The following is a 26,006-nucleotide window of genomic DNA, read 5'->3' on the forward strand; positions in this document are numbered from 1 at the left end:
ACAATATTCTGTCTGTGTGTATGCCTGATGGCCAGAAGAGGGCACCAGACCCCATTACAGATGGTTGTGAGCCACAATGTGGTTGCTGGGAATTGAACTCAGGACCTTTGGAAGAGCAGGCAATGCTCTTAACCTCTGAGCCATCTCTCCAGCCCTGTGTATGGGTGTTTTGCCTTTCATCGTGTGCATGCAGTGCCTGTAGAGGTCAAAGGGAGCCAACTCTGTAGTTTGTGAGTTAATTTTCTATTCATCTTAATATAAAATCTAAAGCCTTTTTTATATAATTACCCAGATATCAGCAACACATATTGTGATGTTGTGCCTCACATCAACACAAGTTTTCTAATTGTAGGTCTGAAGTAGGGCTTTTATTTGTTTGTTTTGGTTTTTGGTTTTTTGAGACAGGGTTTCTCTGTGTACCTTTGGTGCCTGTCCTGGAACTCACTCTAACCTAGGCTGGCCTTGAATTCACAGAGATCGCTTGCCTCTGCCTCCCAAGTGCTGGGATTTTTAGCAAGCTTCTTTCATGACACTGGGCTCTGCACACCATGGGCAGCACGTAAAAACCTCTGCTGCTTGTTTCCCTCTGCCTCTCACCCGTCTCTGAGGCCTCGCATATTCTCGACTTCATTTCTTATACTTCTCCATTCCCTTCGCTTCCTCTAGTCCATATCTTCTGCATCTTTCTTCAAAACTTAAATAACTCCCGTGATGACTGACTGGCTAGCATGTCACATGTGGACAAGAATAAAGAAAAATTCACTGTCTGGGTAGATATTCATCCTCGAAACCAAACCATTCCACTAAAGGTGAAAAGTCCTCAGTAACTTTCTGGGATCACTTCTCCTTCCTATCCCCATGTCACTGCTCCATGTTGGTAGAGCATTTTGCCCAATATATCCACTTATTTAAACAGCAAGCTCCTAGAGAGTCGAAAACTTATTATTGACCCCCAAGCTTCCTATGCCCATGACATGAATCCAAGACTAGGAGCGTTCGATGTGTTAAATATGTGCTGAAGTGACCTGTTGGAAACAAACAAGCTGTTTATTATATTGGTTTTTCATGACAGGATTTCTACGTGTAGCCTTAGCTGTCCTGGAACTCCATAGACCAGGCTGGCCTTAAGCTCTGCCTCTGTCTCCTGAGTATTGGGATTAAAGGTGCATGCTACCAAAACCCAAGGCTATTTTTATACTTGATTGCTTTGTTTTTAGATAGATCTTTGTTGCTGTTGCTTAGACCAGCCTGGAAATCAATGTGTAGCCCAGGTTCCCAAGTGCTTTGACTATTGCCACAAGCCATCATGACTGACTTAAATTGGCTTATTTAACACATACTTACTTCAGGCTGATTTGGTGGGTCTTGCTTATTACTACTGCCATGGTGCCTGGCATGTGATAGGTTCTCAACTCATTGGAAATGAACCTGAAAATTGTCCTTAATAAACAACTAGTGAAAAAAGAGGCCAAGAATTTTAAAGCGTGGGAAGAAGTTTATGGGGGATATTTGGAGGGAGGGAAAGGGGAGAGATGTTGTGATTAAATAATAATTCCCCCAAATAAATAAATGAGATGTCTATAATGTTGCTCTGTGTCTGATGGGGACAATTTGGCCCTATTACTAGATTGTTGTTTTTAATGCTAAGTTAGGGGAGACATGACTGGTCCATACTTCTTTTTAGAGCAAGTATTTGGCCTTACTGATCATGGACTTAGGAAATGAGGTAAAGGTTTATTATCCACCTTATACATTAGTTTGCCGTTTTATGTCAAGAAGATCCTTATAAGGAACAGGTGAGGTCTTGAATCTCCTTCATTTCCAGGCAGAATCTTTGGAGACTAGCCTGAAAACTGATGTCTGATTTGTGATTGACTCTGAGTTCTGGGGCTGTTTAGAGATAAAGGAGAGAGGTTTAGTCAGGTTTTTCACTATGTAGCTTAGGCTGACCTGGAACCTCCCTCTGCCTTGCATGTATGAACCGGTATTAAAATCATGCGACACCACTCGTGCCTGGAGCTGTTTTTTTAAAGATTCTGTTTGGGCAGGCATACATTCATATCAAGCTGCTCACGACTGCTTGTAACTCCAGCTCTAGGAAATATAGAAATCTTTTCTGATCTCCCCTGCACATACATGTACAATCGTGCAAATGTATATACACTTAGGCACAAGCCCATATGAGGTGTGTGAATTCCTTTTCTCTTTAGCTGAGCATTGTGGTTGGCAGATACCCATTATCTCAGCACTGGGAAGGTTAGATGGGATCATGCTAGAGGCTAGCCAGTGAAGTCTTATCTTTGAAAAAAAAAAAAAGGCAGCTGTTTCAACAAGTGTGTGCTTTCCCAGAGTAATACACACTTAATTTTTTTTAAAAACAGGGACATATTTGTTTGTTTATATTTGGTCTTGAAAATTCTTGAAAATAGGCCTGTGATAGGAAAATGAGTACAAGATCAAAAACCCTATCAAGGGAAGGTAGATAGAGCTAACTTCCACATTTTTGGCATACATTAAAATTATATGGCGCATAATGAAAATTCTGAATCAGTTGGTATAAAGTCGTACACCAAAGTTTGCATTTTTTAGTTGTTATTGTTGATTTCACTTTAAAATGCCACAGTTGGAACACACTGCACTAGGTAGAGCTTTTTATTTGTTTTGTTGTTTTCTTTTGAGATAGGGTTTCTGGAATCGGTTTCTCTGTAGTTTTGGAGCCTGTCCTGGAACTTGGAGACCAGACTGGCCTCACCAGACCAGACAGTGAATTGAAAATGGCTCAGTTGGTAGACATTTCAAGCACAAGGACCTGAGTTTGAGCACCAACATCCATGTAAAAGGTGGCCAGTGTTTAATAATGGCAACACTGGAGAGGTAGAGACAGAAGAATCCTGGCCTGCTAATCCAGCAAGTTCTTGCCAACGAGAGACCCTGTCTCTAAAAACAAGGTGGATGGCACCTTTTGAAATAAAATATTCCAAATTGTTCTCTAGCCTCTCTTGCCTCTCTCTTCTTTTTCCTAACCCCTAATTTAGAAGCAACAGACTGTCTTGAAGTGTGGCCTCAGAGCAGCTTATTCTTAGGTTAGCCCTTGTACTGCATAGCCAATACTCAGTGAGCTCTTCTCTACTCTGGGACACTTGTCACTGGACCTCTTCCATTGCATTTCCTTAGTAAGGCCACCAAATCTAGTTCTACCTCAGAAAAGGATTTTGAGGGGACTGAGAGGTGGCTCAGCAGATTACTGCACAGGCGCTATCTCAGCTCCATCCTCAGAATTTGAGTAATGTAGAGGGAGTGTAACCAATTCTACATTGTCTCCTGTCTTGTGCTGCGGCATTTGGACATCCACACGCAGGTACCATACATACAGTAAAACTAAAATTTTAGGAAGGACTAGAAAATCCTTCTGCATCAATTCTGTTCTTGTTGCTAACCTCCAGGTCTCTATTAACTTCTCTCTTGTCTTGCTATAGGCTCTTAGTTCTTTTTTTTCCCCTTCCTAGTCCAAACAGTGTACCAGAAGGGATGGGAAGGGGGACCTGGACATGTCACTGCTTGCTTCTTTAAAAACTCTTCACCACCTATTGTCTATATGGTTTTTGGTTTATTTGGATTTTTTGTTTTTCAAGACAGGGCTTCTCTGTGTGTCTCTGCCTGTCCCGAGTTCTGTAGACCAAGCTGACCTTGAACTCACAGGGATCCTCCTGCCTCTGCCTCCCTGAGTGCTAGAATTAAAGCTATGCCACCACCACCCAGCTTTATCTATAGGTTTAATGTTATAACATAAAATTTCTTTTGTGTTCTGTAGGATAAGGATGGATATGTGTATATGTATGTGCGAACATCTTTATCTCATCGTCTCTAGCCACTTAAAAACTGGGATTGCAGATCTATGCTAACATGCACAGCATACGGAGGAGGCTGTTATTTTTCTTAAAAAAATTTACTCTTGATGTGTGTTTTTGTTTGCATGCGTGTATATATGGATGTCTGCAGCTCAAGTTATAGGTGTTTATAAAGTGCCATGTGTGTTCTGGCAAGTGAATCAGATTCTGTACAATAGCAGAAAGTGTTCTGCTGGGCCAGTCTTCTAGCTTCTACTTTTTGATATATTTTGTAGGTAAATTTTCCATTACTGGAGTAAAACCTGGCATACATTTAACTATAACTATGATAGAAAGGAAATAGTTACTAAAGATTGTCTGTTTTGACTTCTCTTGGAATCAAAACCCAGGATTATGGTCAACTTTTCTTGAGGAAAACTTTCAACAGAAGAGCAGGTGCCCGGACTCTCCTTTGATGAGTGCTGTCAGTTTGATAAAGTCAGTGATCCTTTTTATGACGGCACAGATAGGCTTGGTGGCACAGCTATTTGTGAGACCGAGGCGAGGGGATTCCAAGTTCAAGGCCTGCCCAAATAACTTAAATGAAATTTTAGCTGAAAAAATCAAGTCTGGACAAGTGAAGTTGTGAATGACTTTAATCTTAGTTCTCAGAGGCAGGTGTATCTCCATAATGAGAAAGCCGAGTGTGCTCTAGAGTAGACGTATCTGAGATGTTGGAAAGGAAAAAGGTAGCTGACCAAAGAGGGCAATAAGTGTGGAAGGGGTGCACTGAAGACAGAGAGCGTGCTTGGACAGTCTTCCTGGAGTGGGAAGTAATAGAGAGGAGGAGCTTTAGACCATAGGGTTGGAGCCCTTGGGATCTGCTGTTAAAGGCCTACAGAAGAGCCCGGCAGTGGTGGCGCGCGCCTTTAATCCCAGCACTTGGGAGGCAGAGACAGGCGGAACTCTGTGAGTTTGAGACCAGCCTGGTCTACAAGAGCTAGTTCCAGGACAGGCTCCAAAACCACAGAGAAACCCTGTCTCGAAAAACCAAAATAAATAAATGAATGAACAAACAAACAAACAAATAAATAAATAAATAGAATAAAAAAGGCCTACAGAAGGCGTTTGTTTTGAGGTGCTGTTTGCTTACTTTTTGAAAAAGAAAATAATTAGTGTGCATTGTGGTTGAAAAGCCTCAGGTCAGAATAAGGGAATACAAAAAGTTAAACTTAGTTCTAGCAGGAGATAAGGTCTGCTCCTTCTACTGTTTGCATAGTCACATGTGAGAAAGAATTTATAGACTTGAAAATAAATGTGCTGTACTTGGTGCACAATTTAAAACATTGATTGTCCAGTTTGGTCTTTGGAGGGTAGAGAAGGGGGGAGGTATCTATCTCATCTTTCTGGCCAAATGCCATTTTTATGCTACAGAGTAATTAGCTTTAGTAAGATCCAGAAACATGCCTAGTTACAAGTCATAGATGAAAGACTAAAACCTAGATAGGAGTGATTCTGGGTGCTGTCTTGCATGGTAGTTAATAGTTAAACGAAAGAACGAAGTAGACCTCGGGGGCTAGGATTAGAGTATAGAGAAAGGAGCCAGATGGAGCCCTGAACAGGGCCTGTAGTCACCAGGTGGATGCAGCCAACAGAGATAGGCACGATCGGCATAGGACCAGGATTGTATATTTCTGGAGCCAAAGGAAAGGAGAAAATAGTCCGTATCAAGGCAAACACACAGGTGGGTTGTCATGAAGCAGTTTTATTGGGATCCTTTTTACATACGAAAAGGAAATGAACAGAGGAATAGTGAAGAACCCTCTTGTTTCTCCCCACTCTCCTTCTGACCCTCTCTTTCACAGAGAACCTCCTGCCTCTGCCTCCCGAGTGCTGGGATTAAAGGCATGCGTCTCTTTCTTTCTTGTTTCAAGTAGCTAACCCTGGGTATCCTAAAACTTACTGACGATCCTTTTTCTGAGTCCTGAGTATTACAGGTGCTCCACCACACACAGTGAAGGAGCGATTGATAGGCACTGAACAGGAGAGGTGGCTGAGTCAGCCCAGATCCCCTGCTTCATTAGTATAGGACAGAAGACAAAAGGGTAAAGATGCTAGCAGACTGATTATAGAATCTGGAGGAAAAAAATCTGATGCTCCTGGCTTAGCTTATGGGGGCCTCTCTGCCCTGCCTGAGAACATGGTTTAAAAGACGCCTTTAATCCCAACACTGGGAGGCAGAGGCAGGTAGATCTCTGAGTTCAAGGCCAGCCTGATCTACAGTGCAGCCAAGGCAACACAGAGAAACCATGTGTCAACACTACTCCCCAAATACAAAGAGCCTGCTGGCAAAGATCTAAATCCTGTATCCCTGACTTGGTAGGAGTGAGTGTTATTAATGCCAAGATGAAGCAGAGAGAGGAATTTCTAACTGCCTTTAGATATTAATTACGTAAAGTGGGCTTGAGATGGCCCAGTGATTAAGAACACTTGGGGATCTTACAAAGGACCCATCTTAAGTTTCTACCACCTGCATGATTCGTGCTCAGGATCCAACACCCTCTTCTGACCTGAGGCACAAGGTGTTCGTTCATGTGGTACAGATACAAACAGAGGCAACATGTTTGGACAAATAAATCTAAAAAGTAAAAAAAGAAAGAATGAAAGAAAGAAAAGATTTCACTGACGAATGTCCCAGTTTGGATTATGTGTTCTAGAAAGGGGAAAGTCTAGGGAGGAATTGCTATCTTAGAGATTCGGAATCTAAGAAGGTAGGAGGGAGACCTGAAAACAGATTCAGTCCAAATCTGTGATCCTAGGAAGCAGGAATAGAAATAGACCCATTTCTTTTTATCTCTGAAAAATACAAAAGTCAAAATCATAATTTAAATCCAGTTCTGATATTTCAAATAAAGCATTTCCTTTATCATGCCTCCCAGTATAATGTCATAGATAGATGAATCATGTTTTGTTTGTCAAGATAGTTTCCTTTGTTTCAGTGTTCTTGATTTTTTAAAAAAAATATTTATGTGCTTATTTACTTTTTATTTATTTCTTTATTTGAGACAGGGTTTCTTTGTTGCCCTGACTATCCTGGAACTCAGTCTGTAGATCAGGCTGTCTTCCAACTCAGATTCTGTTACCTCGCTGCCTGGGATTAAAGGCATGTGCCACCCTGCCCGACTGATTATTTACTTTTATTTTATGTCTGTGCATTAAGTATTTTGCTGTGTGTGTGTGTCTGTGTGAATCTGTTAGATTCCCTGGAACTGGAGTTATAGACAATTGTGAGCTGTTGTGTGGGTGCTGGGCATTGAACCAGGATACTCTGGAAGAGCAGCCAGTGCTCTTAACCACTGAACCATCTTTCCAACATTGTGTTTTTTGAATTTTTACTTTGATTTGTATGGGTGTTCTTGTGTCCATACCCGTGTACCACATGCATGTTGCTACCTGAAGGAAACAGAAGACTGTGCCTCAGTTCCCATGGGGCTGGAAATTAAACCAAGGCCCACCAACAGAATAGCCAGTATTCTTAATTTCTCAGTTGTCTGTTTAGCCTATTCGCCGATCTCAAACCCTCATTCCTCTGTCTGAGTGTTGGTGTTACAGGCATGTGCCACTACACCCTGCACTCTACCATAAAACATTTATTTGAGTTGTCCTAATGGAAGACCAGTGGGTGATTTGCACTTCACAGTTGTTTACTGTGTATGTGTCTGTGTGCATTCTCAAATACCACAGTGCTTCCTGCAGGTCATAACAATTTTTGGAGTTTTTACTAAGTGGCCCCTAGGGATCTAGTTAGGGTCCTTCAGGCTTCTACTGCTAGCTATCTTGCTGACCTACATTTCACTTCTGCTTTCCCAGATCTTGTGAATCCCAGATGATAAGATATGAAAGGGTAACTGGAGGGAGCTGTCCCCCAGGGTGACCTGTAGGATTGCTTGAGGAAGGAACTGTCTGGAGAACTAAAGAGAATAGGCATCGGGTGGGAGCAGACCCTTGTATGACAAAGCATCTCCCTGCTACTCAAAGTATTGTCTTGTGGTGTGGAAATTGTTTGGGAATGCAGTTTCTGAGGCATCATCCCTGATTTATTGGTGTTTTTTTAAATTGTTGTTATATATATATGTATCTATATATTTCTAAATTCAACTTGCTTAGTCTGTATAGTTACTTGTATGTAACAATTTACAGAATAAACATTTCTAAATGTCTTAAATTTTTATTTATGTATTTTATGTATGAGTGCTCTGACTGCATGTGTACCTGCATGCCAGAAGAGGGTGTCAGATCCCATTATAAATGGTTGTGATCTGCCATGAGGTTGCTGGGAATTGAACTCAGGACCTCTGGAAGATCATCCAGGGCTCTTAACTGCTGAGCCATCTCTCCAGCCTTATGTTTATATTTTCAGGAGTGCAATTTGGTTTTGGGTAACTAATTGTGTTCTTCCCTGGAGAAGAGTATTTTTGTTACTCTTTCTTTGTAGTTTTTTGTCTTCAGTTGTTGCTTCATAGTTTTTTCCTCCTCTTATTAAATGCCCATGGTATTGTCCTGTTCCAGTCAGATTTAGGCAGCCATGTTGGTGACTCTTCATGGGAGTCGCTTCTGACATTTCTAGGAGACACAAATCTCCAGCAAATCCCGTCCTTGGTGCTTGCAATCACTCAGCGCCCTCGGTTCCTGGGCTTTGGGGGGAGGGATTGTGTTGTCGATGTGTCCTTTGAGATCATTTTGTTAGACAGGGTCTTACTATGAAACCTTGGCTGACCTAAAACTTGAAGAGATCTGCTTGTCTCTGCCTGCCTCCACCTTTAGAGTGCTGGAATCAAAGGTGTTTCCACCAGACCTGGCTGGTTAACTCTTAAGAATCCCTTCTTGTTTAATGATTTAGAAGCCCAGAGTTAGGAATTTTTAAGGAAATAGTTTCAAAGGAAATAAGGAAACACCATGCTGGAGACTTTAGAATGAAGTACAATTTACTGACCATGTAAATAGTCTCTAGTTATAAGATAACATAGCTTAATTATGGATGCTTTTGAGATCCCGGCTCAGGGGCTGCAGCTCCTAGCACCACTCTGCAGCCTCTGCTATGCCTTAAACGCTCTCATAATTCCTGGTTTGTTTGGCTGTATTTATTTATTTATTTGTTTGTTTTGTTGCATTCCTTTTGTTTGAGATGTTTTTATTTCTTTGTGTCCGTTTCTCTCTATTTGTTGTTTTGTTCTGTAACAGATACTGGACTGGAACTCTGTGTATCCCAGGCTATCCTTGAGCCCCTGTCCTGCCTCCTAAGTACTGGGATACTCGAGTGGGCAACATGCTCAGCCCTTTGTTCTTAAAGACCACATAGATTTCTGCTGTGGCTTCAAGCCTCCACTGCAATGTCTTCTGGGACATAGACCTTCATGTCTCTTACCTCTACTTGAGTACTTCAAATTCTGTGACCTCAGTTACCTGCTGAGTTTAGATATGTATTCAGTCAGTCTTTATGAAATGATCCTAGATATTGCTACCTAGCTGAGCTTAGAGGCCAGCTTTTTTGTGCTCTATCAGGGGGAGCAACAAATGCTGTGAATGCGTAAAAGTTTGGGAGATTTGAAAGATTTTAATCACGTCGTTTTTATTCCCTTTTGTTCTTTTCCTAGTAACAGTCCATGCCTGATTTCCTGGTTTATACTCTAAGGGTGACAAATACTGGGAGCAGTTTTAGTAAACAAAAGGGTGATCTGTTACCTCACCATCCGGCCAGGCCACATCTGGAATTGAACCAGAATGCTCTCACAGCCTTGAAAAGGAATTCCCACCCCCACCTTCATTCTGCCAGGTCTGCTGAGACTGCTCAGAGCAGGGTGTACCATGTATATGTAGCCATCCTTTTCTAGAACGCTTTGCTCTCTGGCAGAGCCAGCCAATCCACTTCTTCGTTTTAGTCACACTGCTCTAGCCCTGATACTGCCTGGTGCCTTCCGGAGCCTGTGCTGCACATTGCTGCATGCTTGTCCCTGGGCCCATTTCCTGTTTCTATTCTAGTCTCTGGTGGCTGAGCTATGCTTCCTGCCTGTGTGTCTCACACAGATTCTTGTTGCTGGAACCTTTTGTTTTCTTTAGAACAACCTCAGCTTGAAAAGCAGCTGAACTATTTAATATGGTGACTCCTGAGTTGGTCAGACCTAAGAGGACTGATGGGAAGAATACCACATGTCTTTGACTTGCTTTTCAGTTTGTCCCTAGACTGCTAGAGGAAGCTATAGACTAGAAACTTAACTATGGGGCTCTCTTCCCTACCCACCGGGTGCTTTAGGTTGTTAGGACTGCAGTTCCGTGTTGTGTGCACTGCTGCTTACACACATGCTTTCTACCATTGAAGAAGACACACGGTTATCCTCCTAGTGCTATCTTCAGAACAGCCTATAGAGAACATAGGAATGCAAAGCTTGCCTGCCACAGAGTCTTACTATGTAGCCTTGGCTGACCTGGAGCTCCCTATGTAGACAGACTGGCCTCTAATTCAAATAGATCCATCTACACCTGCTTCTGCCTGGGATGAAAAATGCTGGGTCTAAAGGCATGTACCAACACACCAGTTCAAGTCTAACCCCCCACCCCTCATATACACATGTACAACCTCCCCAACATACACATACACAGCTCAGCTTAGAATGAAAGAGAGTGCAGGGAGGTTGTAAAAAGAGGAAAAGGAGACGATTCTAGACTGATATATTTAAAGGACTTCCCTCCTACCCCCAAGAAAAGCATTTGCTTAACAGAGTGTACTCTGATTAAATCTGTACTATTTCCTGTGTAGCTACTCTTGTGGGGTCACTTCAATACTGAAGCGGAGTGTTTAGTGCTGAGCCCTGTACTTGGGTATGGTTGTAGAGAAACATTCAATAATGAGGAAAGGATTGAGGGACGTGATCCAGTTTCTTTAAGATTTTCGTTTTTGTTTTAACTTACACAGGAAAAAGGGGAGATGTGGGCAGAATGAATATTAACCACACTGATAGCCACTGTTGTCCTCCACCTTCCCGCTTCCCACTTTACATATGGAGAAATTAGATCCAGAAAAGATGAAGGGCTAGAGGATAATAAATATTATTGAGTAAGAGAAAACGTGAGGTTCTCTCACTTCCAATGCATTATTTTTACTGTTGGCGCCAATTCCTGCAAAGAAACAGCAGTGAGATCCTTTAAACGAATAAGTGGACCTCAGAGACGGTAAGGGAATGAGAGAGAATGCTAAGTATTCAGAAACTGCTTTGAGAACGGAAAGGAGGTGTGCAAGAGACTTAGGGTGGCATTTCTAGTTAAAGAGCAGAACTGCTTGTAGCTTCTGAATTTAGGTCTGTTCTCTGGGAAGATGTAAGAAGCATTTACTCTGGAAGCAACGAGGTCTTCAAACCCAGAGTCTTCTGAATTCCTGAGTCGGCTCACGGGTGAGTCTGGCACCTTTGTGTCACGGGACTGGAGCACCGTACTCCCAGTCCATTTCTGGCGCTTTTATAATGTTCTACCGAGCACACCAACCCAAATCAGAAAGCCAGCCCAGAAATACGTCGTGCCGTTATTTTGTTTATTTGTTATTGAGTAAGGGGACAGTAAAAACCAGGTTTCAATAAAAGAAATCGTGTTGATAGGAAGCTTAAGAAAGTTTGGATTTTTTGGCCACATTGTCTTCTAGAACCTGACAAAGGCTCCCCTGCATTGCTGTCCTGGTTTTAAAGGACACTGAGGTTGGTGACTGCTTTTTCTGTCTTCAGAATCAGGGGTGTGGTGGGGTAGGTGGACTTTTGGAAGTATAAGCCAAATCTACCTAGAAATACCTTCTTTGTAAAGAAACTACCGGGGACTCCCTTTAGCTAAGCTTAGAATCTGTCAGATTTAGTCTAGAAGGAAAGACCCTTGGCGTGGAGTCATCTTTTTTATTCCTAAGCACTTGCTGTCCATCTGTGTGCTGTGTTGAGCCCACACAGTATGTTCTGGTGCTGTCCATCACCTGTGGTTCCGTCTTCCTCACATAGTACCAGCATGGAACTGACAAGTATTGTGACATAATCTTTGATTACCATGAAGTAGAGGCCACCTCCAAGTTGGTAGCGTCCTTCCCATTTGACATTTTCCAAGGATGCTGATGAACTATGCCTTTTCAGAAGGTGGGAACCTAGGGACTGAAGGCTTAAGAATCAGCAGATCTGTCACTGAAGGCCAGGCTTGACATACAAGAGATTCTGAATGTTGTCTACTGAGGTAGGTTAAAGTAATTTCCCAGTAGTTTGGGGACAGGGTAAAAACCAGGTTTCAATAAAAGAAATCGTGTTGATAGGAAGCTTAAGAAGGTTTGGATTTTTCGGCCACATTGTCTTCTAGAATTTGACAAAGGCTCCCCTGCATTGTTGTCCTGGTTTTAAAGGACACTGAGGTTGGTGACTGCTTTTTCTGCTGTCAGAATCTTGTCTATTCCTCATTACCAGATCTACTAATTGTTCTACCCAGATATTTAGACTCTTATCCTGACTGTGGTAGCGAAGATCTCTGGCTAATATAAATTGGAACTTTACAAACTGGAGACTGTCAGTCCTGATTCCAATTTATGTTCAGCACATTGCTAACTTAGTCTTCCCCAGTTGGCCTTCCTTGCTTTCTGGTTGCTGTGGTTTTGAGGGAAGAGTCAGATGAACCTAAGACAACGCCCTCTTCCCTGTAGGACTTCTCATGTTCCCCTTGCTCCTCTCCAATACTGATGCTGTTGGTGGAGCAGGCTGTGTATGCTTAGCCTTCCTAACAGGTTTGACTTGGAGAAGAGTGGTTGCTGGGTCCTTTCCTTTTCTAGCTTTCTAATGCTCTTGTTTCCCACTGGAATTAGACCACCCTATTCCGCTAATGTGCACTGATACAATTCAGGCCCAGGTCTGACTATAATCCCCACCCCACCCCCAGTCAGATGTAAGTGTTAACTAGTGATTAACTAATGATATAAAAAACACCATAGATTTTGTTTGGTTTAAGTTTTTCAGAATAGATTTTCTCTGTGTAGCCCTGGCTGGCCTTTAAGTCACAGAGATCTTCCTGAACACCATAGGTGTTTTTGGCCAAGGGGTAGTTACCAAGGTGATAAGATGTTTCTCTCTGGTTCACATGAGAAGCCTTTGAGGGAGACAGGATCCATGTATAGTGGAGTTTAAATCACCCAGTTTTTAGGTTGGTCCATATAAGAATACCAAGCACTGATTTAAAAAGTTTTCAGGACTGTGGGTCTTTACTTGGAGCAATGTAAAGACTACCTCCTATGACTGGGGCTCCTCCCTTTTTTCCATTTATCTCCTTGGAGATGGTATGTGGAATTTTTCTGGGTATAAGGATAGCTATGGAGAGCATCCTCTCATCTCCTTTCCCAGCTCCTTGTGTTGGGTGGGGGTACACATACAGATGTTGAGCAGAAGCATTCAATGTGGGAGTGAGATTATTGACCCTTTGTGAAATCAACGGCTGCTGTAGTAGCCATGCTGCTGTTTGCAGGAGCTTCAAGCACAGGAATGTAAGCAGCGTAACAGTCTTTCCTAAACCCTTTCTTCGGCTGCACCCTCAGCCTCCATCCTGAATAAGACCTGCCTTGAGATTTGCTGAGTTGAGTTAGAGACCAGCAGGTCTTTCTTTTGCTGTCCTTACAGTTAGAGTGGTGTTTATTCAGTGATAGCAGTATTGCCTCCCTCCCAAGAGCCCCTTTCAGGCATCCCTTCCTGATTGTTCTGACTCTAGCAACTAAGTCTCAGGGCCGTGTCCTTCATTCCTCGATGGGAGAGTAGCTGCTCTGGATGGCAGGGCAGTGAGTTTGAGGACAGCCTGGCCTGCAGATTGATTTCCAGGATAGCCAGAGCTGTTACACAGAGAAACAGAGAAGCCCTGTCCTGAAAATTCAAAAAAAGAAAGAAAGAATGCGGGTAAAGATGAGAGGACCATTAGAGACTGACTGACTCCAGAGGGGACGATTTTAAGACTATTCATCAGACAGCATTTAACAAGCATCTTGTCTTTTGTGTGACTGGCATTTTCTGGTCGCTAATAATCCAATCCTGCTTAGTTTCTCAGATTCACTGGTGCAGTATAAAAGAAAGGGCTACAGTACAATGTAATCAAAACTTAAAAGCTTGGCGACAGTGGCACACCCCTTTAATCCCAGCACTCAGATCTCTGTGAGTTCCAAGGCCAGCCTGGTCTACAAAGCAAGTTCCAGGACAGCTAGAACTGCTACAGAGAAACCCTGTGTAGGGTGGGGGAATGAAGAACTGGGGTAAAGTAGTTGGAGGTGTAGTTCAATGGTGACACTTGCCTAGCAAGCTCTAGACCTTAGGTTTGCTCCTCGGCTCTGGATGTGGGTGGGGATGATTAAGAACCTCACCTGTATAGAGAAGATTATGAACCACAAAGTTATCCTATGCTCCTGATTTAAAGTAGATATTGTAAAGCCAAGTGTGACAGTATACATCTCCCAGATCTCCTTTAATCCCAGCACTTTAAAGACTGAGGCAGGAAGACTGCCAGTCTGAGCTATTCAAGAGTTTCTGGCCAGCATGAACTACATAATGAAACTCTTTCTCAAAAGTAACAGAAGAAAATAATAAAATAGATATCTAACAGAATGGCTGGTAGATCTTAGGTGTGTAAAACTAGATTTTGTTTCTGAAATTGGGGTTTCTTTGTATTGTCATATTTATTGGCCGTGAACTTGGATGTTCCTCCTTTTCTGTCTCAGGTAGCTAGGGCTGTGAGAGCACACTACTGCATCTAATCTTAACCTTCCCAAGGCAGAAATCGACTGTGATCCAGAGTTGTTGGGTCTATAAGACATTTAAAGCAAGTGGCCGCCTCCTTTGTATGGTTTGGTGAGGAAGAAGTGAGTTAACTTGGTCATTGTTTAAAGGAATGCTCTTTTGCCCTGTTGGGGAAGGTGGGAGTGAGTTAAAGCTTATTTAGTGGCTTTCTTTTGATATATTCAGTAAGGGGCCTTCCCATCTTTTTGCTTGGAAAATGGGGTCCCTAAACAAGTCTCACTTTTTCTATAGTGTGGATGGAGCAAAGTAGGAAGGCTTGTTTGTAGTCTAGAAAACAGAAATATCTTGATTTCTCTATCTAAGCTTTATCTTTTTGATTGATAATAGGATTAGAACAAAGTTGGTCTAGCAGAGGGCCAGAGGGTCTAGAAGAAGTACCCTGTTCTGTGTTTTGATTCATTCTTGGCGTTGTATATCCAATACCAGCTTGCCTGTTCTAGAAGTGCTACCCTTGATTGAAAATGAGGAGCATGGTTTCTTGTTTGTTTGTTTTAAGATAGCATCAAAAAAAAAGAACTTATCTTTTTGAGATAGGGTTTCACTTTGTTAGATTGGCCTTGAACTCTATATCCTCCTTCCTGGGTTTTAAGCAAGCACTACCTTGCTTAAACCTTCTTGATCTATTAGTTTTTTAAGTAAGAATTGTCTCGGTCCTTTTTCCTGAGTTTGTTGAATCTGTTGCTTTCCTCTTTCCTTCTGCCCTGTGAGGATCGTGTGGCCGCCCCCCCCCCCCACGTTTCTTCTGTGTTCTTGAGGATTTCTTCTTATTCTTCAGCTTGGGATCAGCTTCCTGCTGTGTCTCTAAATCTGTGGGACTGGACGATGGTAGGGGAACTGACAAATTAACAGCATAGATTTGGTTATTTATCGTTAAGAATTTAGACTTTTCTAATAAGGATCATTCAGGGTGCTTTTGTGGCTGTACAGGGTAGGATTTACCTGGCTTGCTTTCTCCTCTCCATATTGAGTATCAAGGGCATGCAAGTGAGCAGTGTCCTCAGCCCTTAGCTAGTTCTGTTACGTTTTACCTGCCAGTAACAGCACAAAGCTTTGTAAGAGTTCCTCAAAACTAAATAGATGCAAGAACTCCATGAGTATGTGATTGCTAGTCTTATCATCCTCACATAGTTCTGTTGGGAGATCATCTTCCTGTTCTCTTTAACCCTAAACTAGTAGCTAACTGTTTATCCAGGAAGCTGGCTCATGATGGATCTTGTAATTTTTTTCTTTTTCCCTGTGAGAGCTGAGCCCCCAACTCCACCATGAGGTATGGACTGTGATTTCAGGCACAGTTTTGTTGTGGTGTGAAGAGAAGGTGTCAGCTGCTGAATTTTGTTTGTCAGCAGATCCTGACAAACCCATGCTGGCATGCTCTAGGGCTGGGCAACCAATCACAGCTGGAACAGTTATCGTCATGGAGTCCCTATGGGCTTCCTCTATCAGGTCACATCCCAAAATAACATTGGGCAGTATTTCAAGTGAAGAAATGAAGGCTTTCGGGGCTGTAGCCAGCCTGGAGTGTGAGATTCTGTGTGAAATAGTTGGACCTGCTCCAGCGCTTTTGATCTGCATGGTAGATGAGCAATAAAATTCATGAAACACGTTGGAAACACGTGAGGAAATTCTTCTGGCCTCGCTGTTTCCTTGGAACTGGCAAGGGCACTGAGTGGGCTGATCCTCGCCTCCCATTTCTCAGCAGGATTACACTTGGAGAGGAGCAAACCCAGGGGAAAAGCTTTCTACTAAAGAGGCACTGCTACAGCTCGCTTGGCAACCCCCTCCTCTCCCAAGAAATACTTATTACATGGGTCTTTTGGGGAGCATTTTAAGAACTTGGGGTTCTGAAATGCCAAAGGCAGCCCCTACTGGAGAAAATAGGGGCTTAGATTGAGGAAACTGTCTGTGTGAGCATGTTTGCAGAGACCTGACTTGTTAGGCACACTGGAGGTCTGACTTGACATCCAGATGTCAGCTTTTTGTGAAACAGGACCTGAAAAACTGACTTCTTTGTAGAGTAGAAAGCAGAGGTGTGTCCCAAGCAATAAAAGGTCATGAGATCAGGGTAGTATCTATCCCCCACAACAGGGCTGGTTTGGGAGGCAGCTTTGGGAGACTTAAACCCTTATTTCTAATTTAAAAAAAAAAAACATTTACCATGTGATTAATGCTGGGACTAATAAATATGTTCAACATTTCCTGCTGCTTCGATGTTATATAATGCTGCTTCTTTCTCTATCTCTCTCATTAGAAAAAACCTAATTTATGTGTGTATAGTGGATGTTTGTGAGTGGGGTTTGCCTGTGTTTATGTATGTAGCTGTGTGTGGTGGCATTTTATTTGTATTTTAACAAATAAAGCGTCCCTGAATATCAGAGAGTAAAACAGCTCCACTGGTCAGCCTTACAGACCAGATAGTGGTAACACGCATCTTTAATCCCAGTAGTTACACTAGTTGCCATAGAAACCCGGTGGTACATGCCTTTAATCCCAGCACTCAGGAGGCATAGGTAGGCATATCTCTGTGAGATCGAGGCCAGCCTGGTCTATAAGAGCTGGTTCCAGGACAGGCTCCAAAGCAACACAGAGAAACCCTGTATTAGGAAGGAAGGAAGGAAGGAAAGGAAGGAAAGGAAGGAAAGGAAGGAAAGGAAGGAAGGAAGGAAGGAAGGAAGGAAGGAAGGAAGGAAGGAAGGAAGGAAGGAAGGAAGGAAGAATTTCAGACTGAGCCTGGTACAGTGGCATTTACCTGTAGATATAGGCAGGGGATCAGAAATTCAAGATCACACTTAGTTTGAGTCCAACCTGAACTGCACTGCAAGAAGCTGTATCAAGGGTGGCAGGAGGGAGGAAAGAAGGCTGAGTGAGCCCCAGCCTAGCCAGTGAGAAGTTGAGGCCAGAAGGATTGGGAAATGCAAGGTCAGCCTTTGGTACTTAAGGAGTGTGAGGCTAACCTGGGCTATATGAGACCCTCTCAAATAATGAGAAAAAAGAAATGGGGGAAGAGAGGGTGTTGGATCATGACAGAGTGAAACACAAATGCCCTGCAAAGTAACATCTGGTCAGATAGTAGCTGTTGTTAATATTGGCTCTTGTTCTTTTGGATTCTTAAATGTTCTGCTTAGAATCATTTCAAACCAATGTTCGCTGTGCTGAGCAGTTACCGTTTGACAAAAATATAACAAGTTGTTAGGTTGGTTTTTGACCAATCAAGAGAGATCAAACTAATACTTCCACCTTCCTTGTTACATTCTGTGGTTGGGTATCCTAGCTGACGTGGGGCTGTTATTGACAGTAGCTTATTTAGCATTGCCTCTTCAAGGGCCGTAAGACATTTTATGAAAACTGACAACACTCTTCAGAATGTGTAGGCTATTTCTGGGTTATGAACTCTGCTCTCTAACAGAAGTGCAGCTGAGCTATCTTCTGACCTGTAGCCTTGCTGTGTGTCCTGGACATTTGTCTACTTTCTCAGTTCTTCCTAAAGTCTCTAAGGACATGAAGCATCTACTATTGAGGGCAGCCAAAAGATATTCAAGAGGGTCTTAGGCATTATCTGAAATGTGTTTACTGAGATAATGTTTGTATTTTACTTGTATGAATAAAAAACGGTCCAGAAAGAACACTTAATTTTTCAAAGCCAGATGAACAGAACCAGATTTCAGGTTTGGAGGCTAGAGAGTGAACTGAGTTGGAAAAGTTTCTACCTGACAGGCATGTATGAAACCCTTTCTCAAAAAACAGATGAACAATACTAGGTGTGGTAGTACACACTCTTGTAAAACTGGTGCCAGAAAGGCAAAGACAGATAAGACAAATCCTGAGACTTGCTGGCTAGCCATCTTAGTCTCCTTATTCAGTTCCAGTTCCATTTGAAGACTTTGTCTTAAAGAAACTGAGTTGGACTGATGATGGCTCAGCACGGACCACTCTTCTGGATGTCCTGAGTTCAAGTCCCAGCAACCACGTGGTGGCTCACATCACAACCATCTATAATGTGATCTAGTGCCATTGTTGTAGTGTGCAGGCAGAACACTGTATACATAATATAGTAAATAAAATCTTTAATTAAAAAGAAACAACAAGGTATATGACACTTGAGAACAGTACCTAGATTGACCACTGGTGTCTACATGTGCAAGTGTACGCACCATATCAAAACACAAGCAAAATAAATGCATAGGAATAGAACTTGGAAGTCAACTCTCATGGTGCATACCTGCACTTGTAGGAAGTGGAGGTGAAATTCACAGATATCATTAGCTATATAGTGAATTCAAGACCAACCTTGGCTACATTAGACCCTGTCTTAGAGAATAAATAAAATAGGTATTTGATTTTATTATCTTACAGAATATACTAATTTCTTATCCTAGTAAGCAAGGAGGTCATCTCATAAACTACGAGCTTTAAAAGGAGTAAGGACTATAGTGCCTGAGGGAGCCGATTGGTGCCTCGAACAGAACATTGAGTTTGTTAAATTTGGCAAACTTCTGTCCATCAGGGGTTGGAAATTTAGTGCCAGACCTTCTCGGCATTTAAGAGATTCTCTTTCCCATGTTCCATATCCTTTCTTTTCTCTTCTACCAATTTCTCTGTTAGAGAGATTTGGATGGAAAGAGTCCTTAGGTAATGGAGATTTACAATAGAGTGAGGGAAGGACTGGAGCTGAGAGCACTGGTTGCTCTTCCAGAAGACCCTGGCGTGATTCCCAGCACCACATAACATCTCACAGCTGTCTGTAACTCCAGTTAAGGAGATTCGACACCCTCACACAGACACATGCAGACAAAACACCAGTGCACAAAAAATGAAAGGGAAATCATTAGAACAATTGGTAAACAGAACAGTGATTTGAGATTCAGTCTCACTGAAAGGGCACTTCCTCTTCCCAGATGTGTTACAAGGTCTTGGTTGGGGCTAGGACAGACAAGAAAATTACAATTTATAGCCCAGTTGCCCATTTTTATAAATAGAGGTTTATTGATACACATACACATTTTCAATGTTTGTGGATACTTGTGCTACAATAGCAGAATTAAGATAGGTTGGTTGGCTAGATAGCGGGTAGATGACTGGTTTTTGTTTTGTTTTGAGATAGGGTCTCCTAATTGGCTTGAACTCTCTATATAGAACAGTCTGGTTGGGTACCCCCACAGCTCTGTGTGTGTGTGTGTGTGTGTGTGTGTGTTCTTTTGTCTTATGACAGGCTCTTCCTATGTAGTCCAAGTTGATCTTAAACTCACAATCAAACTGCCTCAGTCTTTAGTGCTAGACTTACAAATGTGTACCACCTTGTTTAGAAATATTGATAGTTTGGGTCTACAATGTCCACCAAGTCACAAATGCATTCTTTGTGGTCCTTACTGAAGTTTTCTCTATGCAAACTAGTACTATGACCAGGCATGTAGTGTGTTTGCCCTCCTTTTACTAATTTATATCCTTATGTGTGTGTTTCAGGATCTATCTGGTTCAATAGATGATCTCCCCATGGGGACAGAAGGAGCTCTGAGTCCTGGCGTGAGCACATCAGGGATTTCCAGCAGCCAAGGAGAGCAGAGTAATCCAGCTCAGTCTCCTTTTTCTCCTCATACCTCCCCTCATCTGCCTGGCATCCGAGGCCCCTCCCCGTCCCCTGTTGGCTCTCCTGCCAGTGTCGCTCAGTCTCGCTCAGGACCACTCTCGCCTGCTGCAGTGCCAGGTACCTTCAAGTATTGGTCTTTGGGAAGAAGGAACACTGGCTGTTCTTAGTGATATAAGGGAGCATTGATTCATGTCTGCATGGATTTTCTTAGCATTTGAAAGGGGGAAGTGGGAAAGCTTTGGGTAGATACCTCTTTATAGATGACATAGGAAGTGTTAGGCATTTCCAGTTCCAAATTTACCTCTTAGCTAGAATTAATTTGCAGGCTGACTCATGGTTCATTTACTTGTGCTTGTTTTGTCTATAACAGGCAACCAGATGCCACCTCGGCCACCCAGTGGCCAATCGGACAGCATCATGCATCCTTCCATGAACCAATCAAGCATTGCGCAAGATCGAGGTGAGAACTTGGCTTGGAATAGGGAGAAGGCTAGCAAGGTCACATAAACCATTGATATTGTGACATGATGTTAACTACAAATGCACTAGGCCAAATTCATAACTGTCCCACAGGCTACAAATTGAATGTACCTGGTGCTAAAGCATTTTCTTTACTGCCCTGTGCACTAACTTTGAGAGACCCACGTTGCAGAATGCTTAGAATAATTCCAGCAGCAAACTGTGAAGTTCCAATGAGCTTGGCCATGTTTGCATCCCCAGCAGTCATTCTGCATGTCTCAGTGCTAACTAGCATTTTGGTAGCTTGCCTAATTTAGTAAGCATATTCTGAAGACTCAGCATTAACGACTTTACTCATTGGATCATTTACATTGTTTGTTTGTTTGGTCAGTGCTCTTTTTCAGCATGAAAGTTGATATGGGGCAGAGGTGGCACACACGTTTATTCCCAGCACTGGGGAGGCAGAGGCCGGCAGATCTCTGAGATTAAGGCCAGCCTAGTGTACTGCCTGAGTCCCAGGACAGTTGGGGCTACACAGAGAAAACCTGTTCTAAGAAAAATTTTGATATGCCTACACTCTGTAAATGGCATATCACTTTAAAAGTACCTGAAGGGGTAAATGACAGTAGCAGATTCAATGCCAAAAAAACATCTCAGCAAAATGAGGAAAGTATTTATTTCCACTGTAGTGAGCAGATAATTACATGGATACTTTTCCACAAATAGGTTATATACAGAGGAACCCTCAGATGCCCCAGTACACTTCCCCTCAGCCCGGCTCGGCCTTATCTCCACGTCAGCCTTCTGGAGGACAGATGCACGCAGGCATGGGCTCCTACCAGCAGAACTCCATGGGGAGCTATGGCCCCCAGGGGAGTCAGTATGGGCCACAAGGTAAATGGGCTACCAAGTGAAGGAGACAGAGGTGAGAGGAGAAAACAGCCACTATGGTAACAGCTGGGGTCCTCCTGGCTTACTTACCCAGCTTAGTCCCTGAAGTAGAGCAAGACAAGGTTCCATCTTGTCTTCACTTAAGTCTGTCACCTTGAAAAGGTCTTTGAATTTCTGGGCCAACACGATGACTTATCAGGTAAAAGCACTGTGCTGTGAATCTGTATGCATTCATAGACACAAACATACACACAAATAAATAAAATGTTTTGGTGGGGGCAAAAAATATGTAGATTAAAAAAACATTCTATTGGCATCTGAAAGGCCTGAATAGTGATAGAGCCAGCCATTATCTGTGCTGGGCAGTCATGCTGGAGTATGGCTCAATAATATAACACTTAACTAGTATGCTCAAAGCCCTGCAATTAATCTGCAATAAACCCCACTCCCAAATTTGGGAGCAGGACAATAGACGCGTCCTCAAATGCTCTTGGCCTCCCCTTTATTACTTTTTGTTTTTAAACCATAGAGCTGTTCATTTCCTGACCAAAATATTGATTGATTCTCATTGCTTGGAGTTTCAGATTTGATAAATACTAGGGCTCACTAACCAAGACTTCTGTCCTCTTTCCCTCCCTCCAGGAGGCTACCCCAGGCAGCCTAACTATAATGCATTGCCCAATGCCAACTACCCCAATGCAGGCATGGCTGGAAGTATGAACCCTATGGGTGCTGGAGGTCAAATGCACGGGCAGCCTGGAATCCCACCTTACGGCACACTTCCTCCAGGGAGAATGACTCATGCATCAATGGGCAACAGGCCTTATGGTCCTAATATGGCCAACATGCCACCTCAGGTTGGGTCAGGGATGTGTCCCCCACCAGGGGGAATGAACCGGAAAACTCAAGAATCTGCTGTTGCCATGCATGTTGCTGCCAATTCTATCCAAAACAGGTAATACTTGGGAAGTGAAGGGATGTTCATGTACACATTTGGTCCTAGAGCAGAACATAGTATGTGTGCATGTACAGATTCATGTAGGAACATTTTATTGAGATCTTCAGAGTACTCTTTTCTTACAGTTTAAACAGAGACACACATATGCACACACGCACACACTTGTTAAGGATCTTGGAGTAAAAATTGATATGGCACAGTATATGCCTAGAACTTATATCTGTAGTCCTAACTACTTGGAGTCTGGGCAAGAAAGGATGATTGGAGAGAGAATGCTGAATTCCAATTTGGGTGCTCAGCAAGACAAATAAATGTTGGAATTGAGCGTGTCTTATAGGCCTTTTGCCGTAAAGAGGGCCTTTGAGTAGAAATGCAGCAATTTTAGAGGTTGCTTACAGGAAGGACTTTACTCTCCAACGATTAGAGCCCCTTCAGTGTTTGGCGTATGGAGCTCAAACCTTCAGTGAACCTTTTGTGAGAAGTAGAAGATAAGAATAACTAGGTGTGGCATGAGTCTGGTTTGAGAGACTTGGACTTTTCTGCTCTGAGATGATTGTACAACCCTGTTTAGCTCATGGCTAAATCTAACCTAACCTTTTCTTGTATTAATTTCCATTGTCTTCCTTAGGCCACCAGGCTACCCGAATATGAATCAAGGAGGCATGATGGGAACTGGACCTCCCTATGGACAGGGGATTAATAGTATGGCTGGCATGATCAACCCTCAGGGACCCCCATATCCTATGGGTGGGACCATGGCCAACAATTCAGCAGGTAAGTATGATTCATTGCTTATCCCAGAGATTTCTTCAAGTCAACAAAATCTGTTGGACTTGAATGTCTTTCTTTTTTTCAGGGATGGCAGCCAGCCCAGAGATGATGGGCCTTGGGGATGTTAAGTTAACTCCAGCCACAAAAATGAACAACAAGGCAGATGGGACACCCAAGACTGAATCCAAATCTAAGGTAATAATTTTTGTCTTCAGTCCTTTCAGCTTTATATCTTACCTTCTTCACCGAATGATAAGAAGGAAAAATGAAAGAGAGTGACAAGAAAATTTCCCCAAGCATAAATAGTTCTAGAATAATCTCTCATACAGTTGTTTGAGGTTACCTATAGGATCTCTGTGTAAGTAGCACATACTGTCTATATCACATTATAGAGAAAGCACCAGACTCCGCAGTATAGCATGTTCTCGTTGATGCTTAGCCTCCTCTGTTTATCCACTGATGTTAATGTGTGATGTAGGCAACTGGCTGCCCTTCTCTTCCTAGACTTCCTAGACCCAGAGCAGCAAAAATGGTGGGGATTTCAGTTCTTGACCAACTTGTAGGTTGGATCTAGGTGTGCTATTAGGATTTGCATGTGTGTGTATGTGCAAATGCCAATGGATGCCAGAAGAGGATCTATTTGATCCCGTGGAGCTGGAGTTACAGGGACTTGTGAGCGTCTAATTTGGAACCAGACTCCAGTCCTTTAAAAACAACAGTCATGCTTAACTGGTGAGCTCCTGCCTTGTTCATCTGTTTGTTGGTGCATTGATTGAGACAGGGTCTTACTATGTAGCTCTGGCTGTCCTGGATCTCACTGTGTAGAGTTCTGGGATTAAACGCATGTACCACCGTTCCTAGTACTTGATTATTTTTAAAAAAGAAACAAAACAATTTGGGTGGGAGGATTGGCCCATATCCAGCATGCAGGAAGCAGAGGCAGGTGGATTTCTGAATTCAGGCCAGACTGTTCTACAGAGAGAGTTCAGGATAGCCAGACTTGGCTCAACATTAATAATAATAATAATAATAATAATAATAATAATAATAATAATAATAATAATGAATGTAATTAGGGGGTTGGAGAGATTGCTTAGTTATCAGAGCACTGGCTGTTCTTCCAGAGGATAAGTTCAAAAATTCCCAGCACATACATTTCAACTCCAGTTCCAGGGGATCGACCCAATGCCTTCTTCCGGTCTTACAAGAACTAGACACATGTAGTGCACAGACATATCTATAGACAAAATAGCCACTGGCATGATGTAATTTTTAAATTTTAAAAAAGTTTCAAATAAAAAGTCACATGTCCAAATTAACCAAACCCATCTTAGTGAACTTTTGTACATCTAGAATAGCCATAAAAGAACCAGTAACTTCTGAAGAGACCAAAGCAGGAGGATTCCACAGCCAGCCTGGGCTCTTAGAAGACTTGCTCTCTCAAAGGGAGAGGGGCAGAGAAGGGTTCTGATGCCCTTCGTGTGCATAGGCTTTGGCTTTGATGAGTCTCTGATTTTGACCCGCCCCTCCAGAAATCCAGCTCTTCTACTACAACCAATGAGAAGATTACCAAGTTGTATGAGCTGGGTGGTGAGCCAGAGAGGAAGATGTGGGTGGACCGCTACCTGGCCTTCACAGAGGAAAAGGCCATGGGTATGACTAACCTGCCTGCTGTGGGTAGGAAACCTCTGGACCTCTATCGCCTCTATGTGTCTGTGAAGGAGATTGGTGGATTGACTCAGGTAAGTACCAGACAGACAGTTGGCTTCTGAAAGCATCATGCATCTCACAGGGATAGTGCTCTTAGACACTTCAAACATGTGACCTTAACCATGTCTATAAATCATATGGTAAAACAGGGACAGTGTGTCTTGCCAAATGTTAGAAATAATGAGAAGAAAGCTTTAGCAAGACTCCCACTGAGTCATTTGGTCTGTAAGTTGGTACGCCAGCCAGATTCCTTGACCCTTTGAATTCAAGAAACATCTCAGAAGTAGAATTTCTAAGTGGTTATGGAGGAAGAAGCAGAATGTTGAAAAATTACGTGTCAAGTTATTTTATACTGTGACTTCAGAGACTCGGTCAGTCCTTGCTCCAAATGCCCTTGTATGCTTTGCCATTTTGTTTGCATTTGCTGGAAGGCTCACTGGTGAGCTGTGCTGACTGATAGTGTAGCCTTTCAGGATTTTCTTCTGTGAAGTTTTCTTTATTGTCCAGACCCGAAACTCCTGGGTGCGGGGTGGGAGAGCCTGACAGAGAGAGACTTATTCCAAACCTAAATCAGAAAAGGAAAACAGCTGTCACCAGCAGAAAAGAAAGAGACTGGAACGAAGCCAGCTAGCAGTCAATTATGATTCCCCCTCCCCCACAAAGGAAAACAAAACAAAACAGGGCACATGCTAACTGCCATAGAACTGGCGTGGGAAGCAAAGCCACTTAGGGCTGCTGAGGTGACCCTGGGACATTCCTACTTCTCACTCTCGTTGGGTACTTGTACAGCTTGTGGCAAAGCAGATTGGTGCTTAATACCTTTGCCTTACTTCTGGTGGTTGGGCCCCTGAACTCACTGAACACAGGAAGAGGTGTTGAAGGAATCTCTGAGCCCGTGCTTGTCTTCCAGTTTGAAAAGGAAACCTAGTTGCTTTTATATTCTAAAGACAGAACATATCTATAAGTGAAGA

At 42.8% G+C, this 26,006-nt stretch overlaps 1 protein-coding gene across 2 annotated transcripts in view; it reads left to right on the top strand.

Annotated features, from left to right (window-relative positions):
- Window positions 1-26,006, top strand: part of Arid1a (AT-rich interaction domain 1A) — a 74,807-nt gene that overhangs the window by 37,254 nt on the left and 11,547 nt on the right. For both annotated transcript variants that reach the window (XM_050149899.1, XM_050149893.1), the window contains exons 5-11: window positions 20,123-20,363; window positions 20,617-20,706; window positions 21,432-21,599; window positions 22,239-22,551; window positions 23,183-23,328; window positions 23,411-23,520; window positions 24,858-25,067. In XM_050149899.1, the coding sequence (XP_050005856.1) occupies window positions 20,123-20,363; window positions 20,617-20,706; window positions 21,432-21,599; window positions 22,239-22,551; window positions 23,183-23,328; window positions 23,411-23,520; window positions 24,858-25,067 (1,278 nt within the window). The remainder of the gene's footprint in view (window positions 1-20,122; window positions 20,364-20,616; window positions 20,707-21,431; window positions 21,600-22,238; window positions 22,552-23,182; window positions 23,329-23,410; window positions 23,521-24,857; window positions 25,068-26,006) is intronic.

This window comes from Alexandromys fortis, unplaced genomic scaffold, assembly GCF_014885135.2.
Source record: "Alexandromys fortis isolate MF-2015 unplaced genomic scaffold, M_Fortis_MF-2015_v1.1 scaffold_26, whole genome shotgun sequence".
NCBI classification, from domain to species: Eukaryota; Metazoa; Chordata; class Mammalia; order Rodentia; family Cricetidae; genus Alexandromys; species Alexandromys fortis.